The sequence below is a fragment of the Rhodnius prolixus genome, unplaced genomic scaffold (assembly GCF_049639745.1).
Source record: "Rhodnius prolixus isolate KJV_2025 unplaced genomic scaffold, Rpr scaffold_3, whole genome shotgun sequence".
Lineage (NCBI taxonomy): Eukaryota > Metazoa > Arthropoda > Insecta > Hemiptera > Reduviidae > Rhodnius > Rhodnius prolixus.
The window spans coordinates 18,997,378-19,024,281 of NW_027411603.1; the positions used below are offsets into that span (position 1 = coordinate 18,997,378).

General features: G+C 31.6%; 1 protein-coding gene across 3 annotated transcripts in view; it reads right to left on the bottom strand.

The window, feature by feature from the left end:
* The window catches only part of Nlg3 (Neuroligin 3), a 613,493-nt gene that overhangs the window by 454,057 nt on the left and 132,532 nt on the right, over positions 1-26,904 (bottom strand). For 2 of the 3 annotated variants that reach the window (XM_074124459.1, XM_074124462.1), the window contains exon 2: positions 18,294-18,761. In XM_074124459.1, the coding sequence (XP_073980560.1) occupies positions 18,294-18,687 (394 nt within the window). In that variant the 5' untranslated portion in view covers positions 18,688-18,761. Of the gene's footprint in view, positions 1-18,293; positions 18,762-18,851; positions 18,998-26,904 lie in introns of those variants that run through there. The other variant, XM_074124460.1, reaches the window with a different exon arrangement.

Here is a 26,904-nt window from a genome sequence, read left to right on the forward strand (position 1 = left end):
CTCCTGCCAATTAATCAGTTTTTGTAATTATACTGTTCTGTAATTTTTGGTGTAATTATTCAACAGTTAGAAAACGTAATACTCGTAGAAGAATAATTAATTTTAATGTTAGCGGATGGTGCTGTAGTATGAGCACGTACTTTTGAAATAAAATAGTTGCATACTGAAATAACTAAAATCTTAAAAGACTTCAGCCCGCGGGAAATAGTATCATAGGAATTTCCTCTCTCAGTCATCAATTGACAGGATTTACTCTAACAAACTTCAAAAATCCTGTGATTTTTGAAAGGATTTTTGTGTTACCACTATGAAACAGAGATTTTCTTATATGATGTGGTGAAGTATTGGTAGTTGATATTAACAAAGAAAGTTTCATGTTTACTTTTTCATGATTTAAGAATTCAAGGGGTCAACCTATGACGTCAACGAGAGCATCAAGCTGCTAGAAAGAAATACGGTAAACGATCAGCGCATTAGATCAGATATATGTATATTTTATAAAAGCTCCTATGGCCCTAAAGAATTTTCTGATGTGGTTGCATCAAATTGAAGCAACAAGTAAGAGGTATTCAAGAGGCTTTTTCTGGCCATCGAATCCTTATTAATTTTTTCAATATTTTTCAATAATTTGTTTTGAAAAAGCAAATCATGATTTTTGTTTAATTATGACATCCTTCTCCTTAGAACATTTGCAAAATATGTTCGTTATACCTAAATGTTAAGAACTCCAACTTAGATATTATGTCTGCTCTAGTCGGAGATAATTCTAATGCTAAAAGAATGGACCTGTCATTATCATGATGTGATACCAGTTTTAAATATGTTATATTTTTACTTTGCTCAGTAAGATTAGGTATCTTTGTAAACAAGCTCTATTTTCTCCATAAGCACTCAATTTGATTTACACTGTGTCTTAAGGTGTGGTCTCTAATTGCGGTAAAAACTAGTATAGAAAATGTACTTTAATTTAAATGAAAATGAATGAAAGGAATTCAAAATAATTTTGTACACATTAATTAATAAATAAGGCTGTTTATCTTGGAAGAATGATGTTCTAAAGTGAGAAGCTAACGATTTTAGGAATAACATATCTTCAAAGAAAACTTTGCGAGTGGTTAAAGGAAACGTTATTTCTTTTTTCTTCTATCTTGAAGATTTAATATTGTTATGGAATACAATATATTCATAGTTTGCCTAAATTTTATATTCATACATTAAATATAAAATACATTTATATATTCTCATATCCAAAAACAGAAAACTATGAGTTATCAGTTTACTGTTTCTGTAATTATATTCCATCCATATTTTTATTATTGAAATTAATGTATTATTTTCAACAAATATACTATAGAATAAGCAAACTGACTTTCTGGAATTACTTAGGTGTACTGTTAGTTGAGAATTTAGATGTTTTATTAATTGCACAAACAAATCAACCAGCTTGACTAGCGAAATCATTAAGCAAGACGGAGAACTTCGTTGGATTAAGATTGATCTGGATGACTTTCCAAAGTTAAATGAATTTAATGCCTAAATGTTTTGAAAAATATCTTATTTCGTAACAGCATTGATAATAGAAAATGTTCAAAGATTTTCATCTCACAAACTTATCATGTAAATGGCATCTCGCAAAAGAAGGTAGATTGAGCACAGATATATGGGCCAGCTTAATATCTGCCACAATGCTCTAAAGTGGAGACAATATTTCTTCCAAAGTTCAAGATGTACCTAATGCTAGCTAGTTCACTTATCTTCTTTTATTATCTTCCTATAATTTTTTATTTTATTTTATTTTTTCATTGATTATTGCTGTTGAAAAAGTCTAAATTTATCGAAAATAACTCATTGTGTGTTTTTCTGATACATTGAAGAATTTAATGGTAACACATTCAGTTTGTAACTTTTTTTATTTGGCACATAATTCAAAATAAATTACGAATAATACAATATTCATGACTGAAACTATATCTTTATTTTACAGGTAATGAGCAAGAGAGCTGTAAACGTACTCTGGGCAACCAGAGATTATTGAGAAAAGATGGATGAATGTCAGAAAATTAAGTGAAATAATTCGGAGAAAAATATTTGATAAACTTTATTGGTTGGAAGAATACTATTTCAGGCAAAATCTTTGTAAGTAAAAAATTATGTCATTTTTTCCAGTCGGCCTTAATTTCTAGCTATCTTATTAGGTAATATTGTTATCGAGTACGAGGACAGAAGCATCTACTTTATTCTTAAAATTTTTCCAACAAAAAAACCTATAGCTTCAACACTCGAACTAAGATCCACCCACTTACTAATGATCGCTCAAAACCATTAAATCAAGCCAATACAGTTATTTTATTTATTTATTATTTTTCTTCAAAAGGTGCCATTCGAAAATGTGACTGCATCACAATTACTTTACTGTCTCTAAATACGTACAAAGCTTAAGGTGTATGTACGAATTGTCTACTATTTTCTGTGAACTCCTAATTTTACTAATCCACTTCCCGTTTTTACTTTCATGTGTTTCAAGCTTAGATAACTAAAGATAGAAAAGAAAGCTGATCAAATTATGTATTTATCTAGATGTAACAATTTTATCTGGAAGATTATTATTGTAGGCGATTATTTAGAAACTTTGAAGTGCTGTTTCAAAGCATTTATAAGTCATGATACAAAGATGTACAAAATAAATGATTATGTCGGAAGGGAATCTATTTATTCAAATACGAATTTCCACTTTTTAACGTACATGGATGTTGGAAAATAAGGGTATTTTCACATGACTTATTTTGTGCGATAAATTCTGTAAAATGTGCAGAATTTGCCCCTTAAATCTGTTGCCTTTAAAGTGATCATCTTAGTACCATTTTTAAAAACGGAGTAGAAATGGAAGAGTGTTCAATAGCAGATTAATGTACAAAGCATTTTTTTTTTTTGTGCACTTGTAATGAATTAGCTGTTGGACTTTAAATAATCAGAATTCTAGGAAATTGCATAATTTGATTGACATGAAATGGAACTCTTGCTTATTATTGTGTAGGAATCAAATTAATGGATGCAAAATTTGCATTGGTGAACACATAATAATGAAACTGCCTGTCTATTATTTGTGAATATGTCAATAGTGGGTCAGCTTTACTGTAGGAAAACACCATCTTCTTACTAGTGTAATATCTCCAGAAGATCTCTGTCTAAAATAACTTGGTCATTAACTAATGAACTGATACTATATAAAACTATCATTAATCAAACCCATTAATCAGTTGGAAATTAATGTATGTATGCATGGGAGGATGAATGGCGTGAATAATGATTATCTACTAATTGCATTGCTAGCTTTTCGGAGGATTAACTGGAAATTTGAAAAATGGGTAGATTATATAGCAAGAAGGAAGTGATAGAAGGTGTGTTGAAGAATTGTTGATTGAAAAGATGAATGGTTGGGGTTAGAAATACTTTTTTTTTATACATCTATTTAAATATTAGCAGCTGTACTTTAACAACAAGCAAATACTGGCATTTCAGTGTTTGAAATGGTGTATTGGATAAGGTTTACCTTAAACCTGTTGGACCAAAGAAATTGTGATGATAGAATAAGGAATAAGTTGTGGAATATTTTTCGTACGATTTAAGTTTGTTTTGATAGTAGTTTCATTTCATTTGCCTAGTAGTCTTGAAAGCATGCAAAATCGTTTGTGAATAAGTAACTGAAGGAGGTAATCATCTTAAGTATAAAGCAACTTAATATTTGAATCCATTTTTGGACAGGAGGAGACCACATTGTAAAAGTGATGACATATTTGTGTTGGTTCATCTTTATCTTCCATTTACTGCATACTGGTGATACACACTTATTAAGGACTTATGTTTATGAAGTTTTCAAGAACCGAAGACAGTTTCTGGATGGAAAGAGAGAAGAGTAGTACTATCTGTAAAGTTTGAAATTATTGTACTAGACGAAGGAAAATCAACAGCTTAAATTGTGAATAAAACGGGATCTAGGATATTTCCCTGCTGAACTTCTGCATTCATAGAGCTGTAAAAAGAAAAGAAAGATAACGAAATAGCTATAGATTAGAATGCCGTTGATTTTTGTCAGAAACCCGGAAGGCTACACCTTGTCCAATGCCAGCGACACATGGAGGAAAGTTTCTGTAATGTATCTTCTCAAAGGAGGTGGAGAAAGAACATGAATCCAGTTAATATGCAAATTTAGGTTAGCATACACCTTGTCTATTAGAACGATTGATCACTGGAAATACAATGTTTATGTTGTTTTGTAGCCTTAGTCGAGTTCGCCCGGTCGAAATCTGAAAAATTGGCTGAAGATTGTTCGCTCATATTTAATTTTTAGATTTAATAGATTCGCTTCTGTGTCCCCAAAGGAACTGAAAATTCATGATAATGGAAACCGGTGTTACGACGTAACGACTGTTTCAAATAATGTCTCTTCATTCACTGAGTGTATATTAGCTGGCTGTTAAGGAAAATAGAAGTGATGAAATAGTCAATAGAGGAAATCAGCACTAGTACACCAAAAGAATTGAAAAGGATAATCACTTATTTCAGAACAAGTTAAAGAAAGCAGAAAAGCTTTCTAATGTTGCTTCTACAAGCATTTTTAATAAAAATCCAAGCAAATATAATACAGACGGAATTTAAAATATTTCAGATAAGGTTTTAAAAAAATTATAAATTATTATTTCTCTTGTTCAAGAAATTCAGTTATTTAAGTGGGTTATTGTTGATTTCGAACTGAAGTGTGATCAGTTAAGTATTATTATCTATGGAGTTTGTTCTTTAAAGTTCACTTTAAATTATTGTTTACGTTTGTAGCACAGTTCAAAACATTTTTTCTCATAACCAAGTATTTATTATATGACATAGGGTGAAGGGACCAGTAATTGACTGGGCACCAGTAATTGACATACCAGAAATAAACTTGTATTATAAGGGATATGAGCCGTTTTCAGTGGTGATTCTTTCAATTTCGTTATTGAGAAGCCTTTGGGCAGCAGTTCCAGAAAAATATTAATTATTGGAAGGTTCCTTGGTATCAGTGGAAGGTTATTTGTGTTAAAAGTTCAAAATCAAGGAAAAAACAAGCCGTTGCTAAGGAGGATTGATAAGAAAATAATTTTCCTTTTTTCTTATTTTTCGTTTATTAGTTCATATATTCGTGTGGTTATCAATGTTCTGTTATAATTAGTATTACTTGTAGATTTCATTTATGTAGTTTTTTTCTTAATTATAAGAAGCATTGAGGTTTAAAATGGGGCTGTCAATCACTGGTCCTTGAAACGGCAATCTGCCCAGTAATTGACATACATGTTAATTACTAGTTCTACAGCTTTTTTGTTTGAGACCAGTGATTGACTTCCTGGGAAAATGGTAAGATAGGTTGATAAATTTTATTATAATTAAAAATTCAATCATTGTAAAATAAAATCATTGATAAAAATCGGCAAAATAAATAGTAAAACTTCCAACAAAATATGTTTAAATTAATGAATTAGCAAATGTACGCCTTATTTCAAGAGGGCATGCAGAATGATTATTCTGTAGAGAACAACAATGTATGAACAACAAACTGGAATAATCGTGATCGCCGAACAGCTTCACGAGGCCTACGTGACTAATAAAAACGACGCCCACTTATCGGAGTTGGAAAATCTCTCATTCTCCCTCAGTTTTGGGTCCTAGCCACATGACAAAGAAGAAAGCGAGGAAATGGCTAAACCATAGAATTCCATCAAAGGAAACGGCCAGAGGAAAAATGAAGCTCCCTCAAGAGAAGTACCAGGTGCGAAATCAAACATACGAGTACGTGGAGAGTTGGTGACTTTGTGATGTTACACAATAATAACATAAAAAAGATTGTAAGATCTATTGTATTTACTAATTGACAGACATGTTGACCGAAGACGAATATATAGCATCCCATAGGCTAAATAGGCTAAACTGTATTAAAAAAAAATGAAATCGGTATGAAAACCATTTTTAATCCCCAAAGACATGAAGGTTGGATCGCCCTGTACTACTTTATGGAGAACGTTACCAATTTAATAAAACCGTTGATTTGTTTTCAAATGGCTTGTGATTTCAAGTGGCTAATTATCAATTACGTAAGATATATTATGATGTTCATTTCCTATGTATTCCGAAAGAATGTTTTGTTTTTTCATTCATTTTTTCTTTTATGGTGTGCCTATTTTAGTAACACATATTTTTGTCAATTGGTTACCTAGTTATGTGAATATCAGTGGTTTATTTGTAGGCATGTGTATTTTAATACCTATCCTTTCCAAGTTAAAGAGTCAATAACAGATATATATTTTTTAATCTAGTTTTTTTTTCATTGACGTTTCATTTATTTATTACTGTTATAAGTGCGAATGCTTACAACCTGTGGCGGGACGCGATGAACGTGCACACAATGTATAATATACATGTGCCCAAGAGGTAACTCAGTAATAATAAACAATAAAATACTGAATAGATGCAGAAAGTAAGAATGGATTACATTCAGATAGTTTGGTTTCGAAGCAAATGACACTGGCAGCACAGATTGTGGAAAATATTAGCGAAGCGCTCCAAAAGAAGGGAAGCGTAGGAGAAATTTGGTTCACTAGAAAGCACCAACAACTCGAACACAAAGTCGCGTAGTTGCGATCGGTAGCAGCGTTATAGGCGGAATGAATAAAACAAGGATGTGACCACATAGTCTAATCGGAAGTAGAGTTTGGTAAAGTGAGAACCAAAAAAGTTCCCAAAAAAAAAGGTTTAAGTAACAAAATATTTAGCGGAAACTTGAAAGGATAAGAGAGCGGAAGGGTTGAGAGAAAGAGATAAAAGCGAGCCGACAGACATTGTGTACGATCTAACAAGTATGTTAGCTAATATCTGCTTGGTACTATTGAAAGAAAGGGCTGTTCTTCAAATTACCTGTCTTGGATTGGACTTAATTAAAACTGTCCGGTAGGACAGTTGTGTAAGGGTTGATCGTCAAAAACTGCATAAAAAAGAGTAACGTTGAAAAAATATTAGATTATTTAGGTTTGCCTATTTAAAAACTGATTGTAATTAATTATGAATAAGACCGATTTTTGTTATAAATCCAATTGAAAAAGTGATTTAGGTGATTTAAGTGATTTATTTAGATTTAAAAGTGATTTTGAATGCATACCTTATGTCGTTTCATGAATATATTTGTATGTCAATTACTGGTCCCACCCCATGTCAAACACTGGTTCCACCGAAAATTCGGTATGTCAATTACTGGGTCATTGACATATTTTCAAAAAAAATTATTTTTGGTTGACATAAAGATCGAATTTACTGCTTTTAAAATATTAATAAAATAAAATACATCCTACTGGAGCGGTACAATTTTACAACCTACACCTGGAGCCAAAATAACGGAAGTTATTCTATCTTAAACTCGAATTTTTTCTTAAGCAGTCAATTACTGGTCCCTTCACCCTACTTTTTTTTGTATTTATTAATAAATCTGTGCCGACAACTATAAATAAATAAAATGAAATCGAGGTAGGTTTCGGTTGGTAGATAGAAATTACAAACGAATGAAAGTAAGAAAAGTTGTTACTTTTTATAATAATGCACTAAGAGTGTTGTGTGGGAATAACTTCACAAAAGTTGAATGATCACGAGAAGTGTAGTGGCAGAAAAACAAATAATGGTTTTCCAACTAAAGAGATTCCACTTTAAAAACATTAAAAAATTTAAAACCCATTCCACATTGGGGGCTTGCACAATGAGAGTTTGTCGCTCAGAATTCAAATTTTCCATTTTTTTTTTTGTCGGCTGTTACATCAAAACCCAAACCAACCTAAATCTAATTTATAATCGACCAGAACAGCCTGGGACAAGCGCAGAACCTTTCAAAGGTTCCTATGGAACAGACCTATCATAAACCAATTTTATAAAATCTCCAGCAGAATTCGTCGAAGGTATCAAAAATTAGAATTTTTTTTTACTTACTCTTTGTTTTATCCCTTTATCATTGTGTAACAAAGATGGATGCTAAAATATGTAAAAAGTTCAGAAATTTATGCCCCCCTGATATTCAACAAAAAAAGGCCCACGTTCTCTTGGTAGTGTAACAAATAACAGTTCTGTTACATAATTCAAATAGTGTGGGAAAAAATTTCCAATGTTCCCAGTCAATTTTTGGTTAACACTTCCCTGGGGGGAATTTGGGTAGAGAACATTGCAGGTGTTCATTATTGTTTGGATATTACAAACGCAAAAGTGCTTATGATGACAGTTCCCAGCTTGTAACAGGATCATTATCCCCTTCAGTATTTCATTAGTTCTTAAGTTTTTTTTACTTCTCGCAAAGGGAAGCGTTGCGAAAATATCCAATTTTCAAAATTGAGTTTATGACAGAAATACATGTTTTTTGATCCTTCAATTAAAAAAAAAAACAAAAAAAAAAAACTCTGCAATTGGTAAAAAAATTGTAGAATACTCAGTTTTGGTGTTCTGTTTGGATACTAGTGTTACTTTCGGTACTAAGGTTTCGGCCATAATTCATAATGAATTGTTAAAATATTTAGTGAGGAAATTCGAGGATCTGTGTGCTTTTCTGTTAATCGGTAATATTTGTAAGTCGGTTTCTATAATCCATTCAACATTTTTATTGTAGATTTATTTATGTTTTTTTTATTTCAATTTTTTTTTTATTTTTTGCAATGCTCGTTATTAGCACAGTTTTTCACTCCTTTTTTAATTTACTGTATAAATTTTTCTAGTCAGATTGTTTGTCTACAATAAAACGAGTAAATAAGTGATGAATAAATAAATACGCAACTGTGTTTAGTTTTGTGAAACAAAACCGCTCTTAATAAAAAAAGTTTTAACAAATTTCTGTTGTGCGTACAACTAGAACAGAAGCGGTAAAATTTCCGGTGGAGTATTTTTCTTTCTTTACTAAACTTTCGCGAGCGGTCCTTTTCTATTATTAAAACTTCACTTAGAGGAAGTCGAGTAACTAATGGTAAGGTGTGTTCTGTTTAGATCCAAGGGCGTCCACATCTTGATCTCCTGAACAAACAGACACCCACGAAGATCCTGCCCAAAGAATGTGGTGGAATATGGAGTCATGGCCGCTAACATGGTAAATTGAAGTTTGACTCATTGCATTACTTGTTAAACACAAACATAAAATAAAAATTATTTCACAAGAATATTACAATTTCTCTTAGATGAAGTTAATAAAATTTCTTGATATCTGCTCTCGAAATTCGGTTGACCAAAATGTTTCAAATAAAATTGATTGGTGGAGCAGTTAGTACTGCTAGAGTAATATTGGAGCCACTTTCGAAAAAATAATGAATATAACAATAAATTATTTGTTATTTAATGACGCTCACAGTTGGGAGAATAATTGTCCCGAAGCTGCAAGGCTAAGAAATTATTTCATTTTAAAATATGGATGAAAAATTATTCGCGTTAAAAATTGGTATTTATTTATTTTTTATTTAATTTAATGTATAAATTTTAATGAAAAATATTTGGTAAACTAAATTTTAGTAATTTTTAATAATTAAAAGAAGTTTCTAAAAAGCAAAGTGTACAAAGAAAAGGAATACAAAGGCGCAAAAGAAAGTGTAATGTGTTGGAAATGTTGAGTAAAATGTTTACTTTGGATCCTTTGTTCTAGACTATTCACTCCTGCTAATAGGAACGTAAAGGAAAAGACGCCAACCTAGAACTAGCCTTTAATTCTCTCTTTGATGTTAAAAAAAAAGCATTATGTGAATCCGTAGCATAAAATCCTTTGACCAGCAATTGTTTCAAGCTGGTAATGAATAATATATTTATAATTAGCCATTAATTTTCAAATTTTCAATATGAAGGAAAATTTATTCGTTAATTTTTTCTGCAAGCGTGTTTTTTTAAGCCTTTCTTTAGCTTTTAGTGAGGGTATTTTCGTCAATAGGTTTGATATCTTTAGCAGCCATTGGGCTAATGTCACTTCAGTCACTGTTGTTATAGCTTTATTGTAGGCTTTGTCTATTTTAGCTTCGATACTCTGCGAGAAAGTGGAGAGCAACTCGTATACATACTCTAGCGCAGGCATGTCAAACGAAAGATAAGCGTTTGATAAAACATCTTGCTAGAAACCCTACTTCAATCTTCCTAGCCTTTTTTAACAAGTACAGTGCTTTCCACTATCTTCAATCATCGAGATTGCTAGCTTGTTCCAAAACAATCTTTTATCTAGGTGGATTGACACCGTCCTCCCCTTTTGTAGGCGTTGTAAATAACTGACTCATAATTTTATCAATATTCCCCGTAATCAGGTTTTTTTCCGTCCATGATTTCTTGTTTTTTTTTTTTCTGTGCATGAGAGATTTCTGGATAGACGAATTACTAGAGAAGCATTCACTTTCTCTAAAATACAGGAAAGTTCCACTTACTTCCAATTATCTTGTTGAAATATCACTTTAATCGGAACTTAATATTTCAAAAAGTATACTTTGTGTGATTGTTTTGATTAAACTGGCTTGATGTCCAAGACCTCCGGAGCATACGACAACCTTCATTCTAATATTTCACTCCTTGTCTATATGGCTAAAAGCCAAGTCATGCCATCGGTCCGTTTTTAGGTAAAATGTTTCTGCCATCCTCATCTTCCAGCAGTACAAGCGCATTGCCATCGAGAAATTTTTGAAAGGTTTTTCTCACTTATATTGTACATAAGTATATTCCCAGCGGATCTGGGTAAAGCTCCAATCCATAGCCGCAGTCTGGCGCATTCCATTTTTATCGTTACCAGCTTCTTTCTTATGCCTACTTCCTAATGCTACCTGTCGCCTGCTGGGGATAGCTTACATACTAGGGAAAATTTAGAAAAGTAGATACAATAATGGATCTCCTGCCCCTAACTACAGATAGGAATCGTTCTTTGTTAATAAAAAAAAAAAATGGATTTCTAATCCGTGAACTTAGAATTTTCAAGCTACCATCACTTCCAAAAAAGAGCATTAATGGTTGTCAAATTGTTGACCCTAAAAAGAATTATGAAACATATTCCAACAAAGGTTGAGTATAAGAAATATGGTAGTAACAGAATGAAAGGTGCCCACAGGTCATAAGAATTGCGAATGTGAATATTATATGACTAACAAGATCTGCATACATATTAAATATATACAAAAACAAAATAACTTAAATTCTTATACATTCTACAAAATAAAATATAAACATCCTAAATAACTTTTAAAATATTTCATCTGTTAAAATTCATTGTCCATCTTCTATTCTAAATGTTTTGGGGATACATTTGTAAAAGTTGTGATAAAAGTGAATATTATATTTGGACAAAGTAGAGTTGAATTGAGTTTTTGTTTGTTTATGTTGAGTTCTACACTCTGCAGTCATGATCGTGATAAATAAATAAACTCCATACTGTTCTCTGATCATTTTTTTTCTTCTTTTTTTTTCAGAAGACAAGTTTTGTTATAGAAAAGTTGGTATTGATTCAGGCCCAAATAGGTCAGCACCACATTGGTCAACTCGTGAATATCAGCGTCGCCTCTTTCTTCAACAAAACTTACCAAATGTCTTTTTAAAAAATTTAGTAACTTTTATATGTATTATTGAGGAAAAAACAATAGGCCTTAACTTATGGACATTTGACTTCCAATCCTTTGTAAAAAAAAAAGTAATCAGTTTTAGTGTTTAACAATTGCATAGAATTGCATTACTTTGTAAAGTAGTAGTTTATATTGTATGCTGAATATTCACTGCCTTTTAGTTGTGAGTAATTGATTACAACGTAATTATCTTTGATACAAATCTTTAGAATATAATTATACATTAGCCTGTTTCTCATTGTCCTTTTAATTAGTACATTAGCTGCAATTATCTGTTAAAATCACTACTTGTTCTCTAAGAAATAAAAATTTGGGGAATCTAATTTTAAATGAAATAGCTCTGGCTTTGTGTGACTAATGTTCGAAGGAAGCATGAATCTCAATTTCCATTCTTTCTGATTAAGAGATATGAAGTTAACTTGATAGAAGTAGTCCCTCTTTCGAAAATTTGTTGTTAGTAAATAAGTAGCCAAATATTATTTATGTTAATTCATGAATATGAAGTGACATATTGGGACTCTCGTAATACTGATTAAGCTAAATTGCCTTTAAAGTTGACTTTCAAGCTAAATGACTGGTACAGGTGAAATGATGTTGATTGTTCAACGAGAAAGCTACTTGGCTTGAACCTAAGAGGCTTCTATTGAGAAGTGGTACACCTACTTCCTTCATTGTCAAGTTACCATGAAGCTAACTTGATAATTAAACAAATCACTGACCTGTTAGAAATAGAATTTCTTTTGTCTGGAAAGTTTTTGTCCATTGATAAACAGTCAGCTGATTGGAAGATTTCATTTTGCATCCCAAAACGTTCTTCCAGTTTTATTCTTATAAACCGGATTGTGGCTGTAGAACATTCACACTTTTATTTAACATCATCTTAACTCTATGTCATGCTCTTTTATTTATTTTCTACAAATATTTCCAGACATTTAAGATAGTGGGAGAGTTTCATTGAATGGTTATGAGCGTGATCTGGTAAATGGGAGGTACCCATTTAAAGTTCAAGTTTTACACTCTACAGTTTTTAATTTTTTTTATTTTAGGAAAATGGTAATGTGAAAATGTTATCACCAGTACACGATACCTTATTTGTTTAAGGACATTAAGCCTGTCTAAAAAAATTAGCATTCTTTTGCCGTGGAATTGGTGTGCCTTTATTGAACATTTCCATCGTACTAATCAAAATTATTTTTGTAAATCACTAAGGTGCATATTTTCCGTGAATTATTTACTAAACAGCACTAAAACTTACTAGATAAAAAAAACCATTGCTTTTATAAAATCTGCGTACATAAATCTATAGAGAAATGCAGTAACAGATTTAATACATTTAGGTTTAAAAACTGCAGTTTTAATTTTATGAAAGAACTGTGGTTAGAACAGAATGAATGGATTTGGACTGTGACGGACAGACACAAATGTCTATCCAAGTACATTCTGGCTGTTTTAGTATACGTGCCTTGTTAATAATATACGAATGATACTGATTTGCAAGCATATATTCGAAGTTTAAACTGACGGCCTCAATTCAAATATACCATACCATTACTTGAATTGTGTCAATTGGCCATGCTGAACCAGAACTTATAAGACTGTTAGCGATTTTTTATTTACTTAGCGGTATCGGACGATATCATCCTATAAAGATAGAACATTTAAAGAAGATCGAATATGATTGAATTTATTCATTAATACATTTTATTGTACACTATAAACACGCGCTGTATTTGCTACAATTACCCACACGCGATAATGTATATATGACGTTTTACACACAAACACATATGTAATATATATATATATATATATTTTGTGTGTATATATATAAGTATATATGTTTACCTTCTGTTATTTTTAAGCAAACTTAGCTTGAACTCCTTGTGTAACATATTGTATTTTTATCAGAGGGCGCAGCGCTGTTTTCTTATCACCAGAAATATTTATTTTCTTGTTTCTACCTTTATATAGTTTTTTATAAACAGAGAAATGTGGATAAAATCTTTGCTGTGTAAAAGGGAAAGGGATTTTGATAAAATTAGAGAGAGATAATTAGAAATGTAGGTACCTAGTTAATTAAAGTAGGAGTCATTAAAAAAGTAAAATATCTTTAACGATATCATTAAATTAATTGGATGTGTGAAAATAAGTAAAAATATCATTACCAAGAAATGAATATAATTTTTCTAGTTTCTACAAGTACGAAAGCATTCGTTTACAAATCATTTATTGGCAGTTAATTATTTATCTTGCTAAACTTATAATGGAACTTGCGAAGGTTACCAGGATTTCAAGGTCAAGATTACTTTGTTGAAATTTCTCTTTCGGCGTAGAGGAACTAAACCCCACTCCTAGAACAATTCTTTGTAGAAAAGGAAAAAAACAATCCATTTGCAAATTTCAAGTTTGGCATTAAGAAAATGCTTACACGAATATGAATGTGGCTGCTAGAAGAGCAGCCTTAGGCCTTCTTCTCATCACTAAATAGCCCAGTAGGCATTTAGAAATAAAGAAATTCCGGATATCCTGACCTAAGTATTTGAGTGCATCTTTTAAATATTGTCGGCAGGCTGGTACGAACTGTACGAGTGAATTTTATAGCAAATTTCGTTTGAAAATCTTTATTACGAAGTGCTAAAGAAGGCAGAGGGTTGATTAGTGATTCATGATACTTTCAAAAAGTATTACATTATTTGGCATTTGAATTGATCAATAAGTCCAAAACGAGAAGAATAAACTTTTTTTAAAAAAATTCGCTATTTCAAGTTATCTTCGTCTTTTAGGATTTTATTCCACAACTTGCAAATAACAAGAGTGATATAATATCAAGACTAAAATCTCAAGGATGTTGCTTCAGGTGATCATGTACTAATTAACAGTTTATCAGATAATTAGTGAATCATAGAGTTAACGCACATAGCTTTCTCTCTCAGAGGAAACTAAATAACGGCAATATATCTTCGTCTAAGATGACGCCTAGCCGTTGGCTAATGTACTAGTTTGACGATACACGTTTCTATTTATCTCTAAACTCTGACATACTCATACTCAGCAAAAGTGGACATTAGAACAAAAATAATTGATGGTGGAACCTCACTTTTCGAGAGCATAGAGCCCTCTGAATGCCATCAAATGATAGTTTTAATACAAGTAAAACATGAGAATGTTCTTGTGAATTATCTTGTCCCAAACCTGAAATTAACTTCAGTTGTACATTGGTTAAAAATAAGAAATATTTCCGAATTTTGGCGTTTTCAGTGATTAAACTTCAAATGCTGTGTTAAATTTGACCATGAGTTTTTCATAAATAAATTTTTAATTAAACGAATATAGTCCAAATTTATTGAAAAACAGTTTAAAAAGTTTATAGTTTGTTATTAGCTTTTATAGAAGCACTTAATAGGAAGCATATTAATAATTAATTTATATTTCTTCCTACTGACTCGCTATCTCCTAATAGCGTCATTATCTTTACGATTTATGAGTATAATTAATTAATTACATATTTTCATTTAAAAAAAAAAAATCTTTTAATAAAACGGTTAAAAAAAAGAAGAAAATGTGTATCTAGCGTGTACTTTATTATCTCAAAAACGTGATCTAAAGAAGTAAAAAAACAAATTTATTAAAAAGTAAAATGTTCCTAATATTTTCGGATTACAATTTCACACAATTCCAAGAATGAGGAGTGACATCAAAACGGTTCTTGACATTATTAAGTGTTTACTTGGTAATTTGTGGAAGATTTAATAATTTCAAATTTTATTTCACGAAAATATTTCTGCATAAATATTGTTTATAATTGTTAATAGTGATTGTCTTTTCATAAAATTATTAAATTCGTTTTAATTTTATGAACGAATCTCAGAGCATTTGACTGTTTGAGAAGCCATGAAAAATAAACCTTCTAAGCACTTAAGAAAGAAGTCTTTTTCGAGAATAATTCATTCACTTACATAAATAAATAACAATAAATTATTTATCATGTTTCAAAAACTATTCCTACTATTACAATTTTAAACCTCTTGCCGCCCCTTATCTGATCCATCGCACTTCTGATTTTATGGAATCTGTATTTTAATCATGGATGTTACCATTTTTATTATCTCCTTAACCAAAACTTACAGTTTTAAAAGTTATGAATAAGGATTGATTAAACGACAACGTACTCTTTTTGTTTTAGCAAAACAAAGAAGCACTTCATTAAATTGACATTTTAATTACCACAAAAGCGGAGCAGATGATATTAATTAAACAAAACGTTGGTCTACAAATTTTATTATAAACCCTTTTCAATGAAAGTTCTGAAAGAGATTAATTCTTCTCTAGAAATAAATCTGGCTAATGCGAGTCTACAGGAGTTTGTTTTAACTAAAAATTTGCACTAAAATGAAATTGCAAATATTAAGAAAATGGATGTTTTCCTAAAATAAGTGAATTATTCTCATGTTTATTATATTAATTCAAAATATTCTAATACTAAAGTCAATAAAACTGGAACAATCTATTCTATAGTAAGAACCTCAGTCTGTATTAAAATGTTTTACTTAAGACTAATTATTTACACGATTATGAAAGTTCTCGAAGAGAAACAGGATCAGATTTCTCAGCTGCTTGTAAACTGTGGTTGCACTGAGAACACAAGTTAAGATCTTGTCTGTACATTGCTAACGAAGTATACATAGCTAAATTTTCTGTAACACTCAACTTACCTAACTCCTCTAGAATTTCTTGATAAATAATTAAGAATCTAATTAAGAATTTTTTGTTTAGAGTAACCATATTCATTAGGTTTATGTAACAGTAATAAAATAATGATTTCTTGTAAAAATAATTGCGCTAGGAGTTTTAGATCTTCCTTCAAATGTGCATAACCATTAAATCAAGGTTCCACTGTGTTCACTTCATCTTCATTAGCAACCGGATTCAGTATGTTATAATTGTCTTTATTATCATCCCTTCAGTTGGTGTTAATGTTTCCTCATAGACAGGGATCATAACTTCCGGAATTGTGTGATTTAATGTGGTAATCACTTTCTATTAGTGTTCTAGGGCAATGATTTGCAATGGTTATTAATTAAATTAGCGTCCCAATAAAAATGCCATTATAGTAGGATAAAATAAAATGTATGTTTGCTGTACAATATAATTAATACGTATTCCTGAGGTATCGTAAAATTGTTTAACTTTCACATAAATCTGATTGGGAAAAAAGGCATGACCTGATCGTTCCACTTATTTAGTTTTATTCCCTTGCACTCTCTGTGATCAACCAAATCAGGCAATATTAGTTCGTTGTTTGTGTAATAGATGAACTTCCTAAGGGAAAAAAGTTGCTAAAAAATTTTTTAAACCTTTTAAAATCATCAAAGTTCAAGATTTTTGTCCATACAATAGTTCTCATAAAATTGTTATATATTTTATATAAATTTTTATATGTATCTTTTATATATATAATGTATAAATTTATTCTAGATAAAAATAAATGTTAAAAGAGATTGAATAAATATTTAAAGATTATTTATCTTCTCAGAAGCACCTACCAGCAACGACTAAACAAATCTTCTTTTAACATTTTGAAGTCTTAGCAGAGCTGGTGGTAAAAATCAACAGAAATCATAGCATAACTCATTTTTGATCCATTAAGTGTGAAATGATTTTTTTTTTTTGCGACCATGAAGACCTTAAACCTTACACTTAGAAGCTATTCCGTTTTATGTGAATGGTCAACCGCTATTCGTATTCCTTTCTTTTTTCATACTACTAAACCACTATGCAATCTCCAAGTTTTGAGATTCAGCCCACGAACTAACTTAAAGTATAAGAAAAAAATAAAATAAAAAGTAGTGGTTGAGGAAAAAGAAGTGACGATTTTACATATGGTCTTAAGATACATGAATAAATGCCAAGTGTAAAGGAAAAGTATTCACTGGAAAAAGTTAACTACATTATTGAGGGAACTTTTGTTTTAGAAATTTTATATTTACAACTGTATCCATCAACGATTCTACCAGTAAACCGATGGATACATATAAAAAAAAAAGTGGAGAAACAATGTGACTATAGATTAGTTACTTAAAAACACAGTTCAGCATAAAAATATATAAAAATTGGATAGTGTGACGCTTATGTAAGAAGTTTATAACAAAGGTATAAAGTGCAATACGTAATGGTTAGACTGTTTCCATCTGGACGTGATGGAATACTTCCAGCCAGTAAAGCACAAATTGATAACTTATTATCTTTCCAGTTTCATTTAACATTACCAACATGTAATATATATATATTTCTTAAGATTAATTATTAGTTCTGTCCTGCTACTTCGGAATTGTGGTACAAAAACATGATACAATCTTCTTTTAAGTAATTCTTACATCTCAATTTGTTAAATTTCTTCAAGTTCAAAATCTCCTCAATACTTTTGTCATCTCCTGAGTCTGAAAAAACAGTAAAAGGTCTCTGTGTGTTTGAAGAAAGTATCTAAAAAAATTTTAAATTGCAGGAAGCTGAAACTTAATATTTAGGTAGGGTCTTGTAGTTTACAACCTTAAAATGTTATTGTAAACTTTATTGTTGCAATTATTTGCATTAATGAATACCTGGATTCTGAAAAAAAGTTGAATCTAATAAAAATTTAAAGCGCTCTTTAATTTTAGTACCCTTCGATTTACTTACCTTGTGCTGGCGCGTAAATGTTCAGATAAAGACAGTCCTCGCTTTGGTTCTTCAGATATGGTAGAAGTCTCTTCAAATATTCCAGCCTTCCTCGTGGCATTCTTCTAAGTGCAACAGTTTCATTTTTAATATCTGGCAGCGCTTGAGGGCAGGCTGGGCCAAATTTATCAGCTACCTTTACACCGGACCATATTGCACCAGTTACTGGTGGCATAAATCTTAACGAGCCAGTCGGCGGTGAAGCGTATGGCACACCTTTAAACACTTCCACAGCACCAAGATGCCGTGAGTCTGGTGTAACCATAACGCCACTTAATTCACCATACTTGGTACGTATAGTCCTTGTGGCCGCCGCTCCAACTAATAGAACTATAAGGCCTACCAGCATGGCCATGTAAGCTCAAAGTTGGCAAATAAATAAAAAAAAAAAGAAGAAAAAAAAGACTCGGATCAATCAGAATTCCGCATCTGCAACAAAAAGAAACCAAAATATTATTCGGTAAATTTAATTTGATATTAAATTAAGGTAATTACTTGCTTATTTCAAGAAATATTTACGGAAAAGTGTAGCGACAACTTGAACTGGCCAAAGGGATCTTACAAAGGAATGCCAAGTAGGAGCAATTGTGCCAATCAAGAAGCTTTTCAACTTCATTTGTGGTAGCTTGTTCCTTCAAAGCAGAAATTCTAAACATTTACCAAGATTTCTAAATTTAATTTAGTACTTTAATGTAGCTTTACTTGAGTGATAATCATCCTTTACTTAAAATTACAACCACAAACGTTAATCAGCAAAGAGGGCAATTACAGTTATTGTGAAAAATTAAGATAGAATAGAAAGTTGAACTTTGCTCTCGTTCTGCTTTAGACTAATTGCAAACCATACCAACGTCTTTCAAAATTTAATTCTTTTCTTTAAAAAAATCCTAAACAATTTAAACTAAATATTATTACACATTATAATCAGTCGAGTAATAATAAAATGCTTTATTTCATAATAACAAAATAATAGATACAAAACTGTTACTTTTCATTTTAAGGCATGGTAAAACCGACTACGTCGTCCATGGTGTTGAGTAGTGTTGCAGTAAGAAAATAATTTTATGTGGCCAAGAATTCTTGTTTTTTGATCTGAGGGAGAATTCATGACAAGAGTTTGAGTGGATTGTTACAGTAGAATGGGGAACCAGGTTGACGAATTTTAATCAGAACGGAGAGATTCGACTCCTTTTTACACCCAGGCGGAATATAAAATTTGACTGTTGCGCAATTTTTCTGCAAAATTGAAAGAGATTCGTTATATGAGCACGTCAGTGCCGATTTGTCAGTCCAATGTAATTATAGGTCACATTAGTATTTTTTTGTTATGTGTTTATTTTTTCATTATTTAAATTTAAGTTAAAATTATTATCAAGAGTCATTAATCATAATTTAAGTGGGAGTAGTTAGAACAGCGGTTATATTAATAATTTTATTTATTAATAAATCATGTAATGTATATGTTGCTATATTTGAGAGGTTCTTAATATTAAAATTACAGCTACCTATGGTTGTGGCCAAAGTAGAGATTACACGGATTTGTTACCATGTTTCTTTAATGTGTAACGTGCAATCGGATGATATCAATGCAAGGTACATGTTTAGAGGTATAATACACGCGCTGCTTAGCATTCCAACTTTGGAAAAAAGAGTTGACCAGAAATACGAACAGAACAAAACTGTGCCGTAGAAAAAAAATTCAATTGTATGGGTTCCCTGATGTTCTATTTAGTAAAAGTTCTATTTTAGTTTGTAAAAGGTATACCAAATTGTATCAGCTCTCAATTGTAGTTTAAACCTTTTTTTTTTATAAATAGCTTTAAATCCACTTGAAAATTAAAAGAGGGTAAAAGCTGTTTAAATTAAAATTACGTCTCAGTTAATTATTGTGTGAAAACTTTCCTAACAAATTAAAATAAAACTAGATGTTGGTACAAAACTTGATTTACTTTTTCCAACTCATTAATAAGTAAACGACAGGGATTTATCAACATTCGGTTTATATCAGTCTATAAATCAGCAATATTGAAGTAAAAGAATAAAGAAGGAAGTGAATTGCTTTTGAAGGAGTAGATCACATTTCAATGGCGATTATTGATGGTAGTTCTTCCAAACAGAATTTATCTTTTATTGGATACTGTCCAAAAGGGTTAAATCAACAATTCTTTCACCAAGGATAAGAACATTACCAACTGGGTGCTCTAACTTTTCTTTCCGTCAGAACGAAGGAGAGTAGGCCAATTCAGTGCATTTCCCCTTAAAAACCTTTTGGCTTACTTGTTTTCACATGTTTTGATTCATAAAATATAAAAATTTTATGTAGGAGAGTACCTGTCATGAAAAACCATTTTTAATTTAAATTATTTAATACTTGAATATTAAACAATTGTCGGTATTTATTTAATTTCTAAACTTTGAATGTATTCAAATGCACGTAAATAATTCTGGAAGGTTGAAAATGTGGTTAGGTCCGCATAATATTACTAACTTTATCCGCCTTATCACGCTTGTATTTTGTATCATGACCGAGCTGGACTTATATTATGGTTGATCAATCAATTTGGGGTAGAGAAGAATTTGAATTAAATCAAAATGTTTCCGTCTCACAGTACACTTGCTAACTTTGTAAAATTATTGTAACAGAGTTGGCGTTTGATTTAGAACAAAACAGTGAAAATGTTTTTAGGCGGCTGGCCTTAGATGCTGAATAATGAGTAAGAGCAGAAACATTCAGACACCTGAATGAATTCTGCTTAAGTTAAAACATCAAAATGTGTTCGTAAGCAATTTCTCATTGTGTTGTCATCTGCTCCGTATTGAAATGAATTATCAGTTTATTTGAACAGTTTGAAATTATTATATTAAGTTAAAGATTGTAGAAAAGATTACCGCTACAAATGGAATTTAATGCAAGAATTCAGTATTTAAACATTGTGAGTCTCTTTCCAGTCCCACGAAATAATTTTATTTTAAAAATATTAATGAAAATAAAAATTTATTAATCAACATTTATGTTTGATAAATGGGAATTGAATAAGACTTATTCAACTTAGTGATAATGACAGCATTTCATTTTTATACATTGTTAATGGTGTGGAAAAGTTCGATATTATCATTTTGAATCTTGTTTTTGATAATATTACGATGTCATAAATCGGGCAGCTCGTTCCAATATCATCCATATGTCATTTCGTGGCAGATGGCAGAAATACTTTGACAGACCAAAATATATCAAAAATATTTAGAAGTAATCCTAAAGTAGGTTTTGGAAGATCTTAACTGGCTAACAGTACTTCGTTTTCCGATGGAAAAGTTCATATTAAATAAGGTTTGGCCCATAGTTCTACAGTAATTTGAAATGATAGCGATAAGAGGTAGATTGGTAGAATTAAAGATTTTATTTATATATTGCGCGAATTTTTTTATTTGAATTTTTCAAATTTTATTTTTATCAGTAAAAATCAAATTTCTATGTCGTAAAATAGGATATATGTTACTTTGAAACCCTATTCAAATGAACATCATTACCAGGATTTGAATAAAGAATACCCTGACGGATATACATTTTTCGGTATTTATCTTCAATTTAAAAATTTCTTGTTCAATTAATAAAACAGTTATAAAGATGTTATTCATGTGTAAACTTGCCAGATAAAATTCAAAAATTTCTAAAATTGAAGGGCAAAATTAGTGAAGAGTTACTGTTTAAGCTAGTTCCATCAGGCCATCTTATCACTCAGTCTCAGTTAGTAGATTTAGCCGTGCACAATTAGTAAAAGCTGTTTCCTAGCCAAATTTCTTCCTCATTCCAACGTTCTCTGCACATTACAGTCTAGCAAATAGAGCATAATGGTGGTGAGGCTGTGGTACATAGAATCCTCCGAGAGGCAGAAAAGTACAGCATCACCATTAAAAGGATTTTAAATCCTCCATACAACTCACTATATATGTATGTGGAATGGAAATCCGTGGAGGCACCCCCGGATAAATTTATTTTAGTTAAATACTATTCCATGGCAATATTTATATTGATGGCAATGGGAAAAGATATTGTTTTGTCTAAATTATTTCCAGGCGTTAAATATATTATCATATTGAATGTGTGTTTTAAGACGAAAGATGTAAAGGCGAGAAAATATATTATTGCATATTGATTATTATTGCAGTGTTTCCTTGTTTTTCTTTCTTTCTTGTTAAGTATTATCTACTCTCTTCTTTCCTACATATATATATATCCTCCAGCTACACACAAACATATACATATATGTATAAATACAATGAATATACATCTTTGCGGATGGGTTTGCTAGTGGCAATGAGAGTTGATTTGTAAAGAGGAGATCCCTAATTCAAAATTGCGTGTAACTTTTATTTTATCTGTTAGAAAAATGTTGTCAAGATTTTCCACTCTGCTTCCATGGCGCATACGTACGTACACTATTACATTACACACTATTACATATATACACTATTACATTACACACTATTACATATATACACTATTACATTAATTACGTTTATACATTTCATTCTCTTAATGACTAATGTACCTACCTGAATGGCAACCTGTTTCTGAAAAGTTTCGGGTAGCAATTGTTTGCAAATAAATGTCGTTAGAACTGAAAATAGGAATTTTTCCTGAAAATACAAAATATCTGATAATAAAAAAGAAAACAGATTAAGGTAAACTTGAAATCAAAATATCAGAAGTGAACAATTTGATGAAAATACCTGTTTCTTAAAGAAGTTATTTAACAGTCATTGCAACATGGGCTACTCGTCAGTATGAGCCAAACTTGACTTTTATTAAAAAAGGGAAAGAATATTTATGTAGAGCATGTTCAGGGAATGCTAGGAATACAGAATACCCTAAACAGAACAATGTGGAGAAGAGGTGTGAGGCGAGGGATAAGCTAAGATAAACCGCAGCTTACAACTTCAAAATAATTTTGATAAAATTAAATATATCTCCAACAAAATTGAAAATCGTCAAACTCTTACTTTAACCACTAAATTTATTCAGAATAGGAAGCAGATTTTTTTGAATCTGTTTATTACAAGTCGCTGTTTCAACTCGAAATTTATTGGTAATTTCATTTCTAATTCTTGAGTTTCTTTAAGTATGTGGACACATAATCTCCTTCTCATCATCTCTTCCGATTCTCACTTTATCGTGTGCAATGTGAGGGTTTCTGTAAAGCCAGACTTCTAGACCAAATCCCTTCCTAAACGTCTCTTTTAGAACTCGCTTGATTTTCTTCCCTTCCCTATTGTTTCGAAGGATGCTTTCGGTTTCTTCAGACCAACATCCAAGAATATGTCCGTACCACTGTGTTTGAATTTCCTATTTGCTCTTATATAGCTGGCTGATATGATAGATAAGTTATGAATCCAATCCATTCTTATCTTGTTCTCTATTTTTTGTAAGAATCTCAACTCTAGAAACATGTAGTTAGCTTCTTATTTTTTTAGACATAGTCCATTATTCAATGGCGTAAATCTGAGTAGGTTGAAATGTTGATTAATAAAACGTTATTTTTGTGAATTTGGAGATATTAAGTACTTAAAAATGTCACTTAAAGCTGTAATTTTTTTTTTTTTTAAATCTCTGCACAATCTTCGCTTGGTACCTAGGTATTTGAAGATTTCCCATCATTAGGATTTCTTCCCCTCTAGCGTTTCCTTAACACCTGCATTGCCATAATTTTCTTTAATTTTATTTTCATTTTCATCTTGGCAGACTCCTGCTTTAGAGAGTTAATTTCAAAGTTTTGAAATTAAGATTTCACAGAAAATTGCACATAGAAGCTTACAGGAAAACCGAAGGGCTCTCTAAATTGTTAGATACATTCATAAATCTCAGCCAGCAAGTTCTAAGTACGATCGCCACCAACTACTTTCAGTTTAAACTAAAAAAGTAGTAAATTATTGTAAAAATTGCTGTACAAATGGGTGGAAAGTAATAAGGCTCTGGCCCAGTAATAACAGGACCAGATAGAAAGTGAGTAAATAGGTTGTGTTAAAAACTTTCATGTAAATTTGATTCTTTAAGTAACTCGTTGACGAGGTGGTAAGACTTTTCTCTAAAGTGCAACTTCTGAGTATGCTGCCTACGATTTTACGATACATTAAGGTGGCTGTGGATGAAATACAATGCAAGCAGTCCGGAACTGCACAAATTTGAAACAATTATTAGCTAAAAGTTGGTGAATTTAGAGAGAAAAATTCATGCGGGTATTTTCACAACAGATTTTATTATTATTATTGTTTTGGTGGTGGTTTCAATCTTTTTTCTTTTATTAGTAATATAATCATTACATTACTGGTTACATTCAAAAAATAATATTAGTCATACGGACAGAGAAAAATAAAAAAAAAGTAGTTGAATTAGATTTGGAAGTAGAATAAAAATGGAAGAGTATCGTGGGTGAAGGGCAGTAGTGGATGAATTGAAGGGGCTTGAAGTACCAGAGTCCCACTAGAGAATGTTCGGTCGAATGGCAGTGGGAGCTGATGCTCTTCAATTAGGGCCGCTTCAAGATGCGAATATTTTAAAGTATAACCCGTAGTACATGGTGCTTGTCCTTTCGATGTTAAGAACGTAACAAAAAGTTTCTCATTACTTACTAATAAAAAAAGTCAATTTAATAAAGGTACTAATATTAACAAAATTAAACGAAGTTTAGCTTAACTTTTAAGATATTGTGTAATTGTTCAAAACGTATTCAAAACCTTCGCAAGAGGATCTAAAAATTTTGGAGAAAAACTTCCAGTCCGAATTTTGATTTATAGACGCTCTAAATTGCCATATTATTTGCGATTGCGTTATAGAGTATCTTCAACTGCCCGTAACTGAGTGTAATCCAAAAAAAAAAAAAATACTTTAATAAGTCCATAAATTACCATTACTTTCATCCACAACAACCTAAGGCTGGTAGGAGAGCGCAGCTGCAGTTAGGATTACTCACACTCTGGTACCAGCAGCTCATTTACCTCCTTCCAAGAACCTCCTAAAGATCATATCATAAGATAGAGAGGTTTTTAGGTCGAGGATAACCTCAATGCCGGATATGATACAAGTCCTCAAACTAACTATGTTGGTCAGCTTCTAAGTGCTGTTGTCCGGAGGGCAACATGAGGACGTAGAGATCGGATTTCGCAGCCTCGGAGAACTGTTAAACCTTCAACTCTTTTTTCTTTTTTTTTACTATGCCACGGTAGCCTGAATACCATAATAATTTACTGCAGTAAGATAGCTGTCGCTGTGGATTGGGTAGATGAGGAAATCGCTTTTTATTTAGTGTGGCATTAGAAGTTTACACTGCTGATCAAGTCAGCTCATTACTGCACAGTTAAAAGAAAAGATTTTTTCACCAATATTGGTCGTGGCTTTTGGTACCCATCGGAAGATAAACTTTCTTTAGGATAGCCTCAAAAGGAATGACGACATTAGAGAGCTCGCACCGTTGTAATTGTGCATCATTTTGCTTACTTTATTTTGATGCAAGTTTTTATATATTTTAGGTCGATCTACTCTTGGGCTATCGGTCCACTAGGGCGTTGGGACCTTAGTTCACAGCTTTGGTCGTCTCCAGTGTTTAGGTCATACTTACTTCCTCATCATACTTTCACTTAGTGTGGACTGGAAGCTTAGTGCTTTGGCGATGCGCTAACTGGGCTCTCCCACCGATTTACTCTTTTATCTAACGCCTTTTCCTTTCTTATCTGCTTTCGATAATCACGCATCACTTGGTAGCAAGTTTCTGCACTTATTTTAGAACCAGTTTTCTTGGGAAGTTGAAGGTCTTCCTTACTAAAATTGTTGTGTCCGATAATTCGAATGAACCCTATTGGTTAATACAAAACACCGGTATCACAGGCTGTCAAGTCTCATACTCAGCTACTAATAGTATTATTATTTAAGATCATCAATCACTTTTCAGTTGGACGATTCTTCATTAAGTTGTAGTAACTCCTTTGAGGTGATGGGCGGACGAAGAACAATCAGCATTCTTTGCTGTGTTTCTCCCATAACGGTAGCAGTCCGTTTATGCAATCTAATGCCCACGAAAACATCCGTCTTGAGTGAAGTATTTTTGGGAATAATTCGCTATGGCTCAATTCAGGGTGTGCCTTATTTTCAGTTTACGAATTTGATTAATGGCGCCATACTTCGCCTTATTTCATGACCTTGTATTGGCAATTGTGCCTTCGGAATGTAAGAAGTTATGCTGGTGTGATTATCTCTCAACAAGAAATAACTCTACTTATCCAGATAAGCTTGTTGTCTTTCATCTGGCAATGAAAGCTCCTCCCTCCCCTCTGTTTAAAATTTGTCTATCTCAATTTCATTGCTATTTAAAAATTCTTTTACTTTCTTATTGAGAAATAAATCTATACATACTCTATTTACACGAAACTAAGTAATAAAAACTTTTTTTTTAAATAAACTAAAAAGAACGAAAAGTAAATAACTACGTAAAAGCTTTGAAAAAGTCAAGAGCAGCAAGCACTTCGTTGTAGGAGTCTTCTGCAAGTTGGGAACTTAATCAAATTTAAAACAGGATGCACA